Here is a 19,414-nt window from a genome sequence, read left to right as displayed (position 1 = left end):
ATTATAAGCGATTTGTTTTAATAATTTAAAGAAAATACTTATGAGAAAAACTGGTTGTAATTAGATTATGGCCCGTTCTTACATCTTGTGTTTAAAGTCCATTTTTGTTATACCTTACTTTAAGAAAAGTTGGGAATAAAGTTAGCATTACCAGAGATTTATTATTACATCTGCCATTTAAAATAAATGTTACATTTTGTAAAAATATTGCAATATCATACAAAAAAGACTGTACACATGAAATTTACCCAGCAAAAAGTTTGTATCCGCGGATGCAGGTGAATCACTACAAGTGTACAGTACATTTGCCGTTGGAGTACATCTTTTCCTATGAATTCACTTATGAATTTTACAAGAGAGCGTGCAGCTAGGATGCACTCCATTTTGCTTCTACAGCACACAGCTAGGATGCACTCCGTTTTCGATCCAAATCACAACTTTTTATGTAGTATTTTGAATTGAATTTAAAGGCACTCTTCGGATTGTGTTTTTAATCAATCCAAAGATGCAGTAAAAATGCAAGCTATTGCGAAATATCCCAGAATAAATAAAATGCATTTATTATTTGTGTAAAACAAGAATACAAAGAACTTTATTACATGGTATAAGTAAAGAGGTAGATTTAAATGAAAAAAATCTATAGAACCCTTGTTTTTCTTGAATTCCTAAAACTTCAAAATAAAAGCAACAAGTGGGTTTGTTTACAATGCATTTTTTGAGCATTTTATAAAAAAACGCGAAAAATGAATGAAGAGTTAAGTTTTCTCCACATAATCGAGTTGTGAATATGATAAACTGATTGTTTCAATGCAAATCTCACCAATTTCTTCCATACAAATGGTCTAAAAACAATTTTAAAAATCATTGAATTCGATTGTTTTTAAAATTGTTTGGCATATTATTCAAACACCACACACACATACACAGTTTGTTTATATTGTTTTGAAGTTTTAGGCATAATCGAATAAAAAAAATTAAATTGACATAAAGCTTTGGCTAACCTTTCTTATTAAACCATGCTTTATTATATAAACACAAATTAAAAAAAAGTTTCCATTAAATACAATAACAATTGAGTGTACTTCCTCCGTTCTCGATTTAATCCAAGCGCAACTGATTTTGCTTCGTCATCCTTAAGGTTTTTTATGTTGCCTTCCCATCACTAGTTCAGCTTTCGACTCCAACTCCACTCCATTAAAAATTTCCGTCTCGTAAATTACCACAAAAATGTTCGCAACTTTATGCTTGGTTTACATTCGGTGTCGTTTCGTGATTTCGAACGCGTTTCGTGATTTCGTGCAGAATCAAGCAAAATTTATCATGATTTCGCATACAAAAATGAAATCATCTCATTTCGTGATTTCAGCGAAATCAACATCGAAATCACAGTACACATGACATACAACCCTGTGTTTGCCTAAAAAAGTACCAAAAGTTGCAACACTTTTCACGTATCACAATAAACAAGGTAGATGGTCAATTGCTGCAACAAAACATTTTAGTATCAGAATTTGTAAACAATGTGAAAAAATATAAATTACTTTGTTACAATTCTACTTTTCATTGTGTTCCCGTACTTTTTTAATGGTAATGTTAGAAAGAGCGAACTTTCAAAAATTGCTTCCCCAAACAAATTTCTTAAAAAATACGGGAACGGAAAATGACGGAAATTGCAAAAACTCCAGCAGAAGTGTCAAAAACTCCAGCAGAAGTGTCAAAATCATTAACTATGTCCCGGTCCACACTAGCGTGAATTTCATTAAAAAATTTCATGAAATTAGTCGTTCTTAAATCGAATTCCCCACTACAGCAATTTTATGATTTTACTCTTCTATGGAAGTCGATCTAGAGACGCATAATTTCATGCATTTTTTTCAATGAAATCACTCAAGTGTGGACCGGGACTATTGTATTTAGATGCCAATGAGAATGCCGCTAGTTTCTACTAGGCCAGAATTGTATGGCAGAAAACAGGAGAAGAGGGTGTTATTCGGCGCTATTTTTGTTTACTAGGCGTTTACACCAGACAGTTTGTCTTCAAATACAACTCTGATTTACTAACACATGCATACATTTGTCGTTTGTCTCTCAGCTGTCAATCAGTTTTTCACAGACAGACAGGTTGACAAATTTTCGACATTTTTGTGAAAAAGAAGTGAGATGATAATTCAAATGTGCTGAAAACAAAAGAATATGTACAAAACAAAATATATGAACGGAAAACAAAAAGAAATCGGTGATTTTCATTCATAATTTTACAACTGTTTTCGCAGTTGTCTGGACGCCTACGTCACACAGGCAAGTTGTGGGATTTTGACAATCAATACATGAAGTCAACTGTCCTGTCATTTGTAAACGCAGGGTTAAAGAGAAGTGCAAGTCTTGTTAGATTTCGGAGTACGGGAACGTATTTTTAGTACTAAACGGAAAAACTGCAAGTAGTAGTATTTTGCAGGTTCTAAACACAGCTTTTATCTATCAAAATTTATTATTTATTATTTTATTATTTATTATCAACGATAAAATCATTTTTTTATTTTTTTTCATTTGTTAGTACTATACACAATTAATACGATATATAGATAATTTTACGATAATTTTCGAAATAAAGCAGTAAAGTTCTATATTGTCGTATATATTTTTGATGACTAATTCATTTTACAACAACTTGTTTTGAGAATTCATGTTCGATCAGCTGCGCATATGCATCTACCTTGATTATTGTGATATGTTTGAAATCAAATGGTCTGTTCCTTTACTTTTAAAAATGGTAACAGTGGCAGAAAATGGCAAAAGTGGTAAACTGCTATCATATAAATTGTGTGCTATTAAAAGTAAGGGAACACTTTACAGGTTAAAAATGGTAAGAAATGGTAACCTCAGGCACGTAAAGGAACAGAGCAAAAAATAAATAAGTGTAAACACCGGCGTGTATTTCAGGATTTCCTGAAATCCAGTGGATTTTGGAGCGTAATGCTAAGTTTACATTTACGAAATCCACTCGATTTCATCTGTCAATTCCACAGCTCAAACGTCAAATGAAATCTCATCTGAAATCCATTGGATTTCATTTGACGTTTAACCTATGGCTTTGACGGATGAAATCGAGTGGATTTCGTAAATGTAAACATAGCATAAGTGTAAACTTGGCATTATACCCCGTTTATATATAACCGGATTTAACAAACCGACTGGGTTTTAAATGTCAATTCCATTGCTTATATTTCAAACAAATCCTCATAAAGAAGGTTAACCCTGCAAAAAGCTCTAATATAAACAGCATATAAGTCTGTATTTTTTTATTTTATAACAAATTCTTCGAAATATATTCACACTTGTTTCTCTTTTGAAGAAATTATGTCGGCAGCGACGGGTAGGGATCAACCAACTGTTTTTGTTTTGTAGGGATCTCTAAAGCAATTGCTTATAAAATGTATCGAACGGAGTGCATTTTTCATAACTCTGTTGGACTACATCGAAAGATGTTGTGAAATCATAACTCCCATTGCACAACTTCCAATTTTTTTTTGCTGGGAATAAAAAAGAAAAGGGCTACTTAGTCCGAAATTTGCTCGGCCTTCTTTGTTCTTTTATTTTTTTATTATGTCAGAAATGAAGTAGGAAAGCAAGGCAATCAGGCGAGGCAGCTTATGTACCCAGGCCTTTACACTTATTTTTTTTTTTTTTTTTGTTTATTTCAAACATATCACAATAATCAAGGTGGATGCATATGCGCAGCTGATCGAACATGAATTTTTAAAACAAGCTGTTATAAATTCATTTATTCATCAACAAATGCGACAATATAGAACTTTACTGCTTTATTTCGACAATTGTCGTAAAATTATCTATATATCGTATTAAGTGTGCATAATACTAACAACTGAAAAAATAAAAAATTATTTTATCGTTGCGACATTCTTATAATAAATTTTGATAGATAAAAGTTTTGTTCAGAACCTGCAAAATATTACTACTTGCAGTAGTTTCCCCGTTTAGAGCTAGAAATGCGTTCCCGTACTCCGAAATCTAGCTTAAATTGCACTTCTCTTTAAACAAAAATAGCGCTGAATAACAAACACCCTCTTCTCTTGTTTTCTTCTATACAAATTTTTCATTGGTATCTGAATATGATAGCTGATACGTTGATTTTGACATTTTTGCTGGAGTTTTTGCAAATTCCATCATTTTTCCGTTTCCCGTATTTTTTAAGGAAATTGTATGGGAAAGCAATTTTTGACAATTCATTTTTTTCTAACATTACCGTTAAAAAAGTACGGGAGCACAATGGAAAATATCATTCCAACAAACTATTGTGCCAGACATTGAAAATAACACTTGAAAATTTTTTAGCTTTTAGAAGAGAGAGGGGGTGAAGGACCTCCCTTTCTTCCTTCTTACCCAAAAACTGAAAAATGAAAAAAAATGAAATTTGCATAGTCTGGCACAAGCCAAAGTAATTTAATTTTTTTTTCACATTTTGATACTAAAACAATAGACCATCTACCTTGTTTATTGTGTTACGTGAAAAGTTTTGCAACTTTTGGTACTTTTTAGGCAAAAACAGGGTTGTATATAATGAGTACTGTGATTTCGATGTTGATTTCGCTGAAATCACGAAATGAGATGATTTCATTTTTGTATGCAAAATCACGAAACGACGCCGAATGTAAACCAAGCATAATTTTTAGTAGATTCTTGCAGTTCTGGAACAGACGATATTTGTTTATTCTAAAAAGAACCCCCATAATCACCAATATATCCCAACAAAAACAATAAACAACCATTTATAGAATCCTTTTTAAAGTTTTATTAATTTTCGTTAACTTAAAATAAAACAAAACGTGTAACATTATTATTTGCTTCAAATTTAGTTTCCTTTTTCATTTTAGCTTCAATAGAAACCGTTGGTCAATATGTTTTTTCTCAATATAGTATAAGTATATTTTATTTAATAGAGAGCTACCAACTTAATTTACAAATGAGACGGTAATAAAAAAACCAATTGGAACTAATGAAATAGTTTATAAATTGAAGTATTTGTTATTTGTATGATAATTAAAGGAAATTTTGGTTATTTTTTGTATTTGTATTTCGTATATATAAAACTATTATCTAGATCAACTACAAATGTTATTATTGCTTCTTGTAATAAGTTATTTTCTCTGTTATTGTTTTGTTTGTATAAAGTTTATTATATAGACATTTTAAGAAATACTATATATAGAATTATATATATGCATATTATTTATATTTGAATGTATTAATGCCTAGGTACATACGCAACTGGCTTACTTGCTCCGCTTCATTTCTGACAAAAGAATAAAGAAGTCCGAGACATTTTCGATCTAGGTTGCCCTTTTTGTTTTTTATTCCTTTACATGGTACAATAAGAAAGGTAGATGCCTCAGCCCAGCTGATCGAATCTAAAACGTCAAAAAATTATGAATTCGCCATGAAAAATTAAAACAAAAAACCATATGATTCGGTAAGTAAGAGATAGCATGTCTACACTATATAGACAAACACAAGCGATAAAAAGAGACAACAAGAGACCATTTGGCGAAAATTTTGACAGTTTACATTACAAAAAAAGTTGCTTTGTTGTAGCAATTCGCCGATGCATCTACCTTTCTTATTGTACCATGTTCCTTTATCAGAATGAAGCGCACCAAGAAATCCAGCCGCTTATGCACAGAGGCCTAAACTTTTCAGTGTAAAACATCGGTTACGCTAGAGCTCTTTGACGTAATAAACAACTGTAATCGAATTCTGTAAATGTTTTTTGCAGCAGACATGTAAACGGTAACCCACTAAATCTATTGAATTCGGGGGTTATCTTCACTAATATAAACATGTAAACGTAAATCGCCGTTATCATAAGAGTTATCCCTCTTAATGAGGATTTTTTAACGTATACGCAATGGAATTGGCATTTGAATCAGTGCATTTATAAAATCCAGTTGTATGTAAATGTACCATAAGCTGTATGGATTTTTTGCTAACCCTGCGTTTACAAATGCGAGTATTGGCAAGACAATAGCAAAAATGCAAACCTTTTTCACAAATACATTTACAAATTTTTAAATATGAATAGAGAAAAGTGTGAATGTATTGGTGAAAATGGTTTGTAACTTTGCTATTGTCTTGCCAATACTGTCTGTGTGTAAACGCCTAGTAAACTTCATGTTTACATTAACCTATTTGTTAACCTTTTTAATGAGGATTTATTTGACGTATATGCAATGGGATTGACACTTGAAATACAGCGGTCACACATTTCAATTAAACGCCGTTTGCATTAGAGGTTTAAGCCGGTTTAACCCTTATGAGGATTTATTTGACATTTAATCAATGGAATTGATATTTTAAACCCAGTGGATTTATTGAATGCGGTTATATGCAAACACAGTATTATAGTACTTTTACATTTATCAAATCGAGTGGATTTCAACTTTCAATTCTTTTTATCTGAAATCCACTGGATTTCATTTGACGTTTTAGCAATGGAATTGACAGTTATAGTAAGTTTACATTTACGAAATCCACTCGATTTTAACTGTCAATTCCATTGCTTAAACGTCAAATGAATTCCAATGGATTTCTGATGAGTTTTCATTTGACGTATACCCAAAGGAATTGACAGTTGAAATCGAGTCGATTTTGTAAATGTAAACCAAGCATTAAAATCGAATGGAAATGCAAACGTACTATTATACTATGTTTACATTTACGAAATCCACTCGATTTCAACTGTCAATTCCATTGCTCAAACGTCAAATGAAATCTAATCGATTTCAGATGAGTTTTCATTTGACGTATACACAAAGGAATTGACAGATGAAATCGAGTGGATTTCGTAAATGTAAACATAGTCTTATGTCGTACTTGATCTTTAACACATATTTAAACCAAATGGATTTAAAAATAAGTCGTTTAAGTTGTTAATTTCATTGAATATTTGCCAAATAAACCAGCAAAAATGATTGAAAGTTATGAAATATAGAGTCGAGATTTCACTGCATATTTCCATGAAGTACACAGGGAGTCGTGAAAATTGCACTCCCTTCGTTATATTTTATAAGCTATTGCTTATGGGTACTTTATACGATATGTTATTTTACATATGTGCTGTCATTTTGCATATACATGTTGTATTTAAAAAGTGACAACCATATGTAAAAAACATATCGTGTAAAGTACCAATTACTCGTAGAGGTCGCTACAAACAGCGACTTCATTTTTCCGCTAACAAAAAACTAAAAACATTGTCTAAAATTTTTGACAAACAATTCACGAAATCAACGTTCTTGTCATTTGTAATCGTTGGGTTGTCATTTGGAACATTTTATTTGAAAATGCTTGTGCGGCAACTCACTCCAAGAGATGTTTTCAGCCACAATTTCATCAAACATGTCTTAATACAACTCATTTATGTTGTAAATACTATTGAATGTCTGTCAAATGAATGACGTACACATTTCCCCAAAACACTTGTTTTCGGTGACAGTGTAAATTAGGTTTAAAGAGTTCGTTCGCTTCATCCGGTTAATGAGGTCATATCTAAATGGCCAATAATATCCCGGTTACATTTAAGCGGGTTAACCCAGTGGGTTTGGATTTAAAATGTCAATTCCATATCGCAAACATCAAATAAATCCTCTCGAAGTGGGTTAACCCGGCAAAAAACTCTAGTATAACCGTACTATTAGACTAGCCATAAATCCTCAACTGGATTTAATAAATCCAGTACAAATCTCAATACAGTTAGATCATGGCCCAATTATACAGGTCCTCTCTCAAGCGAATTCAAACAAAAACAAAGATTTGAAATGTCAAAATTCATAAACAAAGGCGAAAAATTTATTTTCGCCGACACGGAATATGTTTGAGGCGAATTTCTTTATTGTCAATTAAGGTAGATGCATACATAACATTTTCCGAGAAAAAGTTGTTGACGCAGTTATTTTTGTTTGGCGTAACAGAAAATACCAGCTGATCGATCTTTAACTGCCAAAATAAGTTATTGTAAATTAAATTCTAATACAAAACACAACAAATGTTGACATTTTACGTGTACAACATAAAGTCAATTTGTTTTCTTTTTTCGATATACATCTACCTGTTCCTCTACAGTTTGACATTTCTCTACCTCACAGCGAATTCAAATGACAAATATGAATTTTGACAGTTCAAATCAAAATCATTTGTTTTTGAGAGAGGACCTTTATAATTGGGCAATGATTTAGATATACCTTTGGAGGAGTAGTCAGCTGATTCTTGTTCATAGCACAATTACCAAGGTAGATGCATCAGCCCATCTGATCGAATTTGAAACGACAAAAGAAATTGTTGTAAACTGAATTCGTCTCAAAAAACTAGACATCGTAGATATTATAGGCCATTTAGATATGACCTCATTAGCCGGATTTAGCGCATTATAGTACGTTTATGTTTGACTTTGTATATCAAAGCAAATTTAATTTTTTCGCCTTGTTTACAAATTTTGACATTTGAAATTATTTTTGTTGTAGCAATTCACCGATACATCTACCTTGTTTTCAAAGACATAAATACAACAAGATAAGACATTTTTTTTGCTATCATTCTTCAGTGAATGGCTTTTGAATTTAACATAATGTTATATCACGATATGGTGATATAACATTTTTTTCTTTTATACATTTTTACGTATTTAACCGAATTTACCGATCCAATTGACATAGAATTATTCTTGAATAGATCGTTGAATTCATAAATTTCGTTTCTGATACCATTACATGAAATGTTCCTCCTTGGTTGCGATTTTGAATTAACTGCAATCTGTTAAGGGTAATGTTTCTACACAAAGTTTCGGGGTAATGTTTCTACACAAAGTTTCGTAAACATTTTTTTGTTGCATGCATTTTGTCAGGTCTTTATTACTTTATGTCTTTGTTGTTTTTTGTGCCAGCTGGCAACTTTTTGTATATTCTGGCAACATGTTGCAAAAAACAAAGTTGTATACGAGGATTTATAGCTCATTTCGACTAGCAATAAATCCTCGACTGGATTTAATAAATCCAGTACAAATCTCATTGCATTTAGATATACATTTTGGAGGATTTAAATAGCAGTCAGCTGATTTTTGTTCATAGCACAATTACCAAGGTAGATGCATCAGCCCATCTGATCGAATTTGAAACGTCAAAAGAATTTTTTGTAAATTGAATTCGTCACAAAAAACATACGCCAAATTACAAATTTATTGTTTAATACTGAAAATGTTAGCACATTATGCTACTAGTGCTAACTAAAGAGCAAATAAAGAATTATTTTATCGCAGTTTGCCCATCTAACATAAATAAACGAATTATTTTATCGTTTGGATATCATTAATATTAGTCTTGTTTGATTAAAATCGACTTTGTACATCAAAACAAATTTAGCTTTCCCGCCATCTTTACAAATTTTTACATTTTAAATTATTTTTAGTGAAGCAATTCTCCGATGCATCTACCTTGTTTCTTGTGCCAGCTTGCAACTTTTTGTATTTTCAAGCAACATGTTGCAGAGTTGTATACGAGGATTTATGCCAGATTTAAAACAAATCCACTCAATAGGATTTATTTTTGTATGGGAAATCTGGTAGATTTTGGGTGGATTTAGCAAATAAAACCTGATAATGGGCTAAATCCGGCTAATGGTGTCATATCTAAATGGCATATTATGCCAGATTTAAAACAAATCCACCCAATACGAGGATTTATAGCTCATTTAGACTAGCCATAAATCCTCGACTGGATTTAATAAATCCAGTACAAATCTCATTGCATTTAGATATACATTTTGGAGGATTTAAATGGCAGTCAGCTGATTTTTGTTCATAGCACAATTACGAAGGTAGATGCATCAGCCCATCTGAACGAATTTGAAACGTCAAAAGAATTTTTTGTACATTGAATTCGTCTCAAAAAACATACGTCAAATTACAAATTTATTGTTTAATACTGAAAATGTTAGCACATTATGCTACTAATGCTAACTAAAGAGCAATTAAAGAATTATTTTATTTTCGCCGACACGGAATATGTTTGAGGCGAATTTCTTTATTGTCAATTAAGATAGATGCATACATAACATTTTCCGAGAAAAAGTTGTTGACGCAGTTATTTTTGTTTGGCGTAACAGAAAATACCAGCTGATCGATCTTTAACTGCCAAAATAAGTTATTGTAAATTAAATTCTAATACAAAACACAACAAATGTTGACATTTTACGTGTACAACATAAAGTCGATTTGTTTTCTTTTTTCGATATACATCTACCTGTTCCTCTACAGTTTGACATTTCTCTACCTCACAGCGAATTCAAATGACAAATATGAATTTTGACAGTTCAAATCAAAATCATTTGTTTTTGAGAGAGGACCTTTATAATTGGGCAATGATTTAGATATACCTTTGGAGGAGTAGTCAGCTGATTCTTGTTCATAGCACAATTACCAAGGTAGATGCATCAGCCCATCTGATCGAATTTGAAACGACAAAAGAAATTGTTGTAAACTGAATTCGTCTCAAAAAACTAGACATCGTAGATATTATAGGCCATTTAGATATGACCTCATTAGCCGGATTTAGCGCATTATAGTACGTTTATGTTTGACTTTGTATATCAAAGCAAATTTAATTTTTTCGCCTTGTTTACAAATTTTGACATTTGAAATTATTTTTATTGTAGCAATTCACCGATACATCTACCTTGTTTTCAAAGACATAAATACAACAAGATAAGACATTTTTTTTGCTATCATTCTTCAGTGAATGGCTTTTGAATTTAACATAATGTTATATCACGATATGGTGATATAACATTTTTTTCTTTTATACATTTTTACGTATTTAACCGAATTTACCGATCCAATTGACATAGAATTATTCTTGAATAGATCGTTGAATTCATAAATTTCGTTTCTGATACCATTACATGAAATGTTCCTCCTTGGTTGCGATTTTGAATTAACTGCAATCTGTTAAGGGTAATGTTTCTACACAAAGTTTCGTAAACATTTTTTTGTTGCATGCATTTTGTCAGGTCTTTATTACTTTATGTCTTTGTTGTTTTTTGTGCCAGCTGGCAACTTTTTGTATATTCTGGCAACATGTTGCAAAAAACAAAGTTGTATACGAGGATTTATAGCTCATTTCGACTAGCAATAAATCCTCGACTGGATTTAATAAATCCAGTACAAATCTCATTGCATTTAGATATACATTTTGGAGGATTTAAATAGCAGTCAGCTGATTTTTGTTCATAGCACAATTACCAAGGTAGATGCATCAGCCCATCTGATCGAATTTGAAACGTCAAAAGAATTTTTTGTAAATTGAATTCGTCACAAAAAACATACGCCAAATTACAAATTTATTGTTTAATACTGAAAATGTTAGCACATTATGCTACTAGTGCTAACTAAAGAGCAAATAAAGAATTATTTTATCGCAGTTTGCCCATCTAACATAAATAAACGAATTATTTTATCGTTTGGATATCATAAATATTAGTCTTGTTTGATTAAAATCGACTTTGTACATCAAAACAAATTTAGCTTTCCCGCCATCTTTACAAATTTTTACATTTTAAATTATTTTTAGTGAAGCAATTCTCCGATGCATCTACCTTGTTTCTTGTGCCAGCTTGCAACTTTTTGTATTTTCTAGCAACATGTTGCAGAGTTGTATACGAGGATTTATGCCAGATTTAAAACAAATCCACTCAATAGGATTTATTTTTGTATGGGAAATCTGGTAGATTTTGGGTGGATTTAGCAAATAAAACCTGATAATGGGCTAAATCCGGCTAATGGTGTCATATCTAAATGGCATATTATGCCAGATTTAAAACAAATCCACCCAATACGAGGATTTATAGCTCATTTAGACTAGCCATAAATCCTCGACTGGATTTAATAAATCCAGTACAAATCTCATTGCATTTAGATATACATTTTGGAGGATTTAAATGGCAGTCAGCTGATTTTTGTTCATAGCACAATTACGAAGGTAGATGCATCAGCCCATCTGAACGAATTTGAAACGTCAAAAGAATTTTTTGTACATTGAATTCGTCTCAAAAAACATACGTCAAATTACAAATTTATTGTTTAATACTGAAAATGTTAGCACATTATGCTACTAATGCTAACTAAAGAGCAATTAAAGAATTATTTTATCGCAGTTTGCCCATCTAAAATAAATAAACGAATTATTTTATCGTTTAGACATCATAAATATTAGTCTTGGTTGATTAAAATCAACTTTGTACATCAAAACAAATTTAATTTTTCCGTCTTGTTTACAAATTTTTACATTTTAAATTATTTTTAGTGTAGCAATTCACCCATGCATCTACCTTGTTTCTTGTACCAGCTTGCAACTTTTTGTATTTTCTAGCAACATGTTGCAAAAAACAGAGTTGTATACGAGGATTTATGCCAGATTTAAAACAAATCCACTCAATAGGAGGATTTAATTTTGTATGGGAAATCTGGTAGATTTTGGCTGGATTTAGCAAATAAAACCTGATAATGGGCTAAATCCGGCTAATGGTGTCATATCTAAATGGCATATTATTCTTGTATGGGAAATCTGGTAGATTTTGGCTGGATTTAGCAAATAAAGCCTGATAATATGCTAAATCCGGCTATTGAGGTCATATCTAAATGATCTATTACGTTGATTTTGAGCTTTTAATAATACAGTGTTCACACACTTTTGTCTTGGATACAAATAAATGTTGTGTTTTATATGCCAAATGAACATATATGTTGCCAAATTAAAAAAGACTTACTTATTACTTTAGACAATCTCTGTATATTTATTTTATAACTTATTTAACTCGATCTGTGAAGTCTTTTTTCGATTGAATTGAACAATACCATATTAAATGTTTATATGCCGTTCTTTCTGAAATACCTAAATACATAAGTATGCATGTTGCAGTATAGTTGGAAAGGAAATAACTTTGGGAAAAATGTATATGGATAGCCCTGCTATATATAGAACAGATTTTAATATATTTTAATTATTATTCACAATGTTGGTTTATTAGTTACATTATTAGTTTCTATTTAATCATAATTTATAATCACTTACATCACATTGGTTACATGTGTGGTTCGAATATGGGCCTAGTATGTAGTAATGCATGTATATAATTTAAATCTGTTTTGGTTTTTGTTTTTAGATAAAAGTTGATTATATTGCTGATGTTAAAAAAGAAGAACTACTATCTCAAGTATTATTATCGGTTTGTTGCTTAAATACTAATCAATTTTGGTTGTAGGCATACTATAATCATTGGCAGGTACCGGTGACATTACCAACTCAATACCATCATCATCCTCCTGCTCTAAAACATAATCAATATCAACTTCTTCTTCTTCCGTTTCGGGTGGTTGGTGGTGCTGATGTTCGGAATGCGTATGACTATTACTAGGATAATTCGAGTTATTACTACTGCTGTCAGTTACAGACGATGTTGTTGCTGTTATATTACGATGTTTTAATTGTTGAGTTGTGGTTTTGGTAACATCATCTACTCCATCATTTGTATGTAAATTTAATTGTTTATTTATAGTGGGCGGTTTATGTTGTTGTTGTTTTTGTTGTTCATGCTGTTGTATATTCAGCTTGGCTGAATCTATTAATGTAATTGAGTCTGTTAATGCAGTTGTTTTTGCATGTGTTAACTTTTCATATTGTTGTGGTTGCTGTTGAGTTTTAAAATTTGTTTTATTTGGTTTCAGTTTGTTGTTGTTCGCATAATGTTGTATACTACCGGGTTTAGCAAACATGTACACGGTTAATTTATTTAATATGGGACATAGAATTGACTCATGTATCACAGCAGCAATTCGATAATTCTGGCCTTGAAATGGATCACTTTCCGCTGCGCAAAGCATATGATTGAGATTTATACCAGTTTTCTGGAAAAAAAGGGAAACAAAACAAACAACAATTAATTCAGATATTTTTGAACGTTATATGTAAAAGTACTAAGGTTATTCCATATTTACATTAGGCAATTTTCCTTGCGGCAATTGTCAGTTTGATGGAGAGCGAGGTGAGGCATACGGTAACCCTTTGCCTCTCAACACCTTCTCTTACCAATAAACTGGCAATTGCCGCAAGGAAAATTGCCTAATGTAAATATGGACTTATCGCCCAAAATAGAGTTGTCGCTAACAACTTAGTAGTCTAACTTTTCATACAATATACGTCAAATAAATGGAGATAATTCACTTAATTATCGTACTTAATTATCGTAATAGTACGCTTATAGTAAATTCACATTTAGGAAATCCACTCGATTTCAATTGCTGAAATGAAACCCGATGGATTTCAGATAAGTTTTCATTTGACGTACATGGTAGAACAAATATAAGGTAAAGTAAATACTACAACAACTACAACTCAACAACAACCACATTGAAATTTGTATACTTCCCGAGATATGGGCCTGAAAAGATCCACAAAGGCCCTAACCTATTCTTCTCCAAATAGCCGGCCTTCGGCCGGGATTTAAGACTTCTCCTATAGACAGGTGCAAATCTCGGGAATGGGAACAAAATTTTCTTTTAAATTAGATATTTTTGGAGGTTTATATCTCGGGAACAAAATAATACATCGTTGAAATCAGTATAAACATCACTATTTGTTGTAATTTTTTAATAATTTTCTGCGGTGATTTGCCAACATTTTGTACAAGGGCCTTTGTGGAACTTTGGAGGCCTATATCTCGGGAAGTACACATTTCCGCATCAAAAGCAATACATGGTTGGAATCGGGATAAAAAGAACTATCTGTGGTAATTTTTTCATAATTTTCTGAGGTGAGTCGGTAAAGGAAAGATAAGACGTTAAATTTAATCTTTTCCGCCAACTTCTTGTTTATCAAATCAGCTGACTTCTTGCAAGTTTTTGCAAATTGCTGTTCGATAACAATCTGCAAATTTTTTGCATCGAGTGAGTAAAATTGGTGGAGAGAGGTTACTGAGTGCTTGCAAGTACTTTTCACTTGCGAAGTTATCGTACACACCTAAGGTAAGCATTCCAATTCCAAGTTATACTTATGCTAGGTTTACATTTACGAAATCCACTCGATTTCAACTGTCAATTCCATTGCTCAAACGTCAAATGAAATCTCATCTGAAATCCATTGGATTTCATTTGACGTTTAACCAATGGAATTGACAGTTGAAATCGAGTGGATTTCGTAAATGTAAACCAAGCATTATATTGAGTGTGCAAAGTCCGTGTTTAGACACACGGGAAAGTAAATTCAGTTTTTAGGCAATAGGGGGTAGGAAAGAGTATTGAGGAGCTCTTTCCTCTCCGCTCTCTCCCAAAATCTCAATTTACTTTCCCGAGAAATTTGTGTGTCTAAACACAGAGAAAGAATACATTATTTTTAATAGTACGTTTAGATTTACGAAATTCATCGATTTCAACTGTCAATTCCTATACGTCAAATGAAAACTCATCTGAAAATCATTGGATTTCATTTAACGTTCAAACAATTGAATTGACAGTATATAAGTTGTCAACTCAAATAAATGAGGCGAGTTTTATGTGACAGGAGTTTTTATTCTTGGTAAAGCGGTGTTTACACTAGCCATCAAAGTCATATGAGATGTCAAATTTGCTTCCTTTGAATCATGGCCCAATTACAGGTCCTCCGGCAAAATCAGATGATTTCGATTTGAGCTGTCAAAATTCATATTTGTCATTTGAATTCGCTGTGAAGTATAGAAATGTCAAACTGTACAGAAACAGGTAGATGTATATCGAAAAAAGAAAACAAATAAACGTAATATGGTACACGTAAAATGTCAACATTTGTTGTGTTTTTTTATGAGAATTTAATTTACAATAACTTATGTTAGCAGTTCAATTTCGATCACCTGGTATTTTCTGTTTTGTCAAACAAAAATAACTACGGTAACAACCTTTTCTCGGAAAATGTTGTGCTGTGAATGTTGTACACATAATGGCTACTTTACACGATATGTATTTTACATATGGGTTGTCACTTTGCGTATACATTTTGAATATAAAAAGTGACAACCCATCTGTAAAATACATATCGTGTAAAGTACCCATAAGCTTTGTTCCTTTACCTTTTTAATAGTAAAAGTAGCAAAAGTAAAAGTTCTCTCTCTCTCAGAGAACTATGCAAATTGCTCTCACGAAACAAGTTTTGCACAAAAGTAAAAAAACGCAAAGTGGTAGATCGGCAGCAATGTCAAAAAAAAACAAACATGGCTGTTTAAAAAATTAACAAACAAAATAATTTTCATTGTTTTTTATTTTTTTATTTCACTGTTTTAAATTTTTATTATTTTATTTCTTTTTATTTTGCTTTGACAAAGCGCGTAGAAATTTGTCGAGCAGTAAGTAGTAAAAGAGAAAGCCATTTTGGCTCTCTCTCCTCTCTCACTCTCTTAAAAATGGCTTCCAGTTTTACTACTTTTTGGGGTTAATGAACACTTTCCGAGTAAATAATGGTAAAACTTGAAGAAACTTTAACGCAAAGGAACAAAGCTATAGTGTGACCACTATGAAAAATTGCATCTATCAAAATGATGTAACTACTCGTATGCACATTTTTCATTTAGGGGGCCATCAGACCATCTGCTTTCTCACATGTATGTTGTTACTTTGGGTATACTAATATACATAACAGGTGATGTCATACATGTGAAAAAGCAGATGGTCTGATGACGGCCTTAGGGAGCACTCTATTCGGCTATGTATTTTGCAGTTGAGAAATACATTTTTGGAAGAAAACAATTTTACCAAAAAATGAAGAAAATATGTAAAGAAAACGAAGATGTGAGCGCAATTATAGTTTTTAACAAAATAAATTGTGTTTGTTGCGTGATTTATATTATGTGGTCATGCGAAATTGTATTCTAGTATGAACGCAAAAACTAAAAGTGGTATGGTCTTTGACAAACATAAATGATGTCGTATGGATAAAATAAGTGACAGCTCATACGACATTGATGGCTAGTCTAAACACGCCTTAACATGTCAAATTTTTTTTTTTTTTTTTTGTTTATAAATTCATGCCACAAATTTTACTTACCACTGAGAAATAATTTAAAATAGTAAAATGATACAAAAGTTGAAATTCCACACCAATTATTGCCCAATTATAATCATGAAAATCTTCAACTTGACATAGGCCTGTTTGAAGAACATATACAGGTATTATATACAGCATAGCATGTTGTATCCAATAGGTGGCCTGTTCAAATGGCAAAGTACGACATTCGACTTCGGGAAATAAAAACGCTAAAAATGGACCATTTAAATTATTCATTTGTACACGAAACAGAGTCGTTGTTAGTTTGCTTGGCTTGGCTGCTAGAATATATATCTGAAAAAAAGATGAAAAACAAGATTAGTATCTTTTGGGAAGACATACAACATTTGTATATAATTCACTAGTAGAGGACCGATTAATATGAGCTGCAATGTAATTCGGTATTCTTTGGCATGTATATTTTTTAAAGTCACGTTTATACATTCAAATTTTACTTAATTTGACATAATTGTATGAAAATAAACATTATCGTTCTCACACAGCTATGTAAACATGGCTTTAGTTTATCATTACCATGTTGTGGTATTGCCATATCGTTTTAATTTTGTCCAAAGTCACATTGCAACTTATAGTACGTTTAGATTTACGAAATCCACTCGATTTCAAACGCTATGGAATTGCGTAAATGTCCAATAAAATCCACTGGATTTTTTATACGTATACCATGGTGGAATAAGAAGGTGTTACATCGATAACAATAATCGAGCCATTTACCACACCAAACGTCAAAATTTGTTCATTACTGTGAATTGCTTGTTTACCTTTTGTATGTAATTTAATTCACAATAATGCATTTTGACAACTAGTGTGATAATCAGCTGTTTTTGCCGTTGTACCTGTATTATTGTGCCATGACGTATACGTTATCTAGTGGATTTCATAAATCTAAACGTACTATTACATATCATCGGCGGCGCGTTATCATTCCCCACTTACTTGCACTATCGTTTGGATATGACATGGATTTAAAACAAATATCACAGATCTATTGGCTAGTTTAAAGCCCATTTCAATGCCAAAGGTCATTGTCATTGTGAGCAATAATATGATTCGCATGCCGCTGTATTTATTCACCTCTTTGGCATCCGGCAATTGTATGGGTTCCAAGCGTTTTATGGCCCAGCGCATTAAGCACAAAAATAATATGCAAAATAGTATGGCTTCAATTAAGCGTCGACGATTTGTCATATAATTTTCACATTCTGGACCCATAGTGCGTGGCACCTCATCGGTCACGCCACCAACAGCAAAATCCCAAACCATGTTTTAAAGCTTTTATTTTTTGTAATTTTGCGAAATGCTGAGCAATTATTGGGCAATAATATGGGGGAGGAGCTTTGAATAACAACTACAAATATTACGACGACTCGTTCTTTTTTACTTTTGTTGTCTATATAGTCTACGTAATATTATATACACTAAGAAAAGGCCTCCAGTTTTGTATGTTTTTTTCTCTATTTGATTTTTTGTTGTTCTACTAAAAGGTAATCATGGTATTATTGTTGTCTCCTGAAAGAGAAGATATAGAAAAAAAGAAAGGATATTATTGAAGGTACGAAGTTTGAGATATATAATTGAGATATACATATATCAAGGCACAAACGCAATGGAAAAAAATAAGTTTTAACATGACAATTCGCTATTTTAGGATAGGAAGACAATTTTCCTTACACTGCGTTTACACATAACAGGACATGTATTGATTGTCAAATTCCCAAAACTTGTCTGTGCGACGTAGGTGTCCAGACAACTGCAGTTGCAAAATTGTGAATGAAAATCTTCGATTTCCTTTTGTTTTCCGTTCACATACTTTGATTTTGTTTATGTTCTTTTGTTTTCAACACATTTCAATTATTATCTCACTTATTTTTGCAAAAATGTCAAACATTTGTTAACCGGACTGTCTGTGAAAAAATGGTGGACAGCTAAGAAGGAGACAGCCGACAAATGTATGTATGTTTAGTAAAACAGAGTTGTATTTCAAGACAAATAGTCTGGTGTAAACGCCTAGTTACCTCATACTACCCAAAACCAAGGCACATTTATATAGGGTAGATGCATGAGTTACAACAACTAACAAATTTACAAAAACAACATTGTTGTTATTGAAAATTAAATGTCAAAGAAAATATTGAATAATAGGGTCATTCTTAAAATTTTCTCAGGAAACTCCTCTAAAATAGAACAAATATGAATCAAAATATAAAGCATTCAGAACTGTTGTAGGTCCTTTTTATTACATGTTTAGGATGTAAAGAAGCATT

At 32.0% G+C, this 19,414-nt stretch overlaps 1 protein-coding gene across 7 annotated transcripts in view; it reads right to left on the bottom strand.

Moving 5' to 3' along the window:
• Positions 1–12,831: 12,831 nt before the first annotated feature.
• The window catches only part of LOC141404958 (transmembrane protein 164-like), a 28,668-nt gene continuing 22,085 nt past the window's right edge, over positions 12,832–19,414 (bottom strand). For all 7 annotated transcript variants that reach the window (XM_073988812.1, XM_073988814.1, XM_073988817.1 and 4 more), the window contains 3 exons: positions 18,087–18,659; positions 17,130–17,423; positions 12,832–13,966 (listed from right to left, as the gene is read on the bottom strand). In XM_073988812.1, the coding sequence (XP_073844913.1) occupies positions 13,304–13,966; positions 17,130–17,423; positions 18,087–18,413 (1,284 nt within the window). In that variant the 5' untranslated portion in view covers positions 18,414–18,659 and the 3' untranslated portion in view covers positions 12,832–13,303. The remainder of the gene's footprint in view (positions 13,967–17,129; positions 17,424–18,086; positions 18,660–19,414) is intronic.

This window comes from Musca autumnalis, unplaced genomic scaffold (genome assembly GCF_047663935.1).
Source record: "Musca autumnalis isolate F117 unplaced genomic scaffold, ASM4766393v1 scaffold_5, whole genome shotgun sequence".
NCBI lineage: Eukaryota > Metazoa > Arthropoda > Insecta > Diptera > Muscidae > Musca > Musca autumnalis.
Note: the sequence above shows the minus strand (reverse complement) of the source record. Positions and strands in the feature narration are given on the sequence as shown.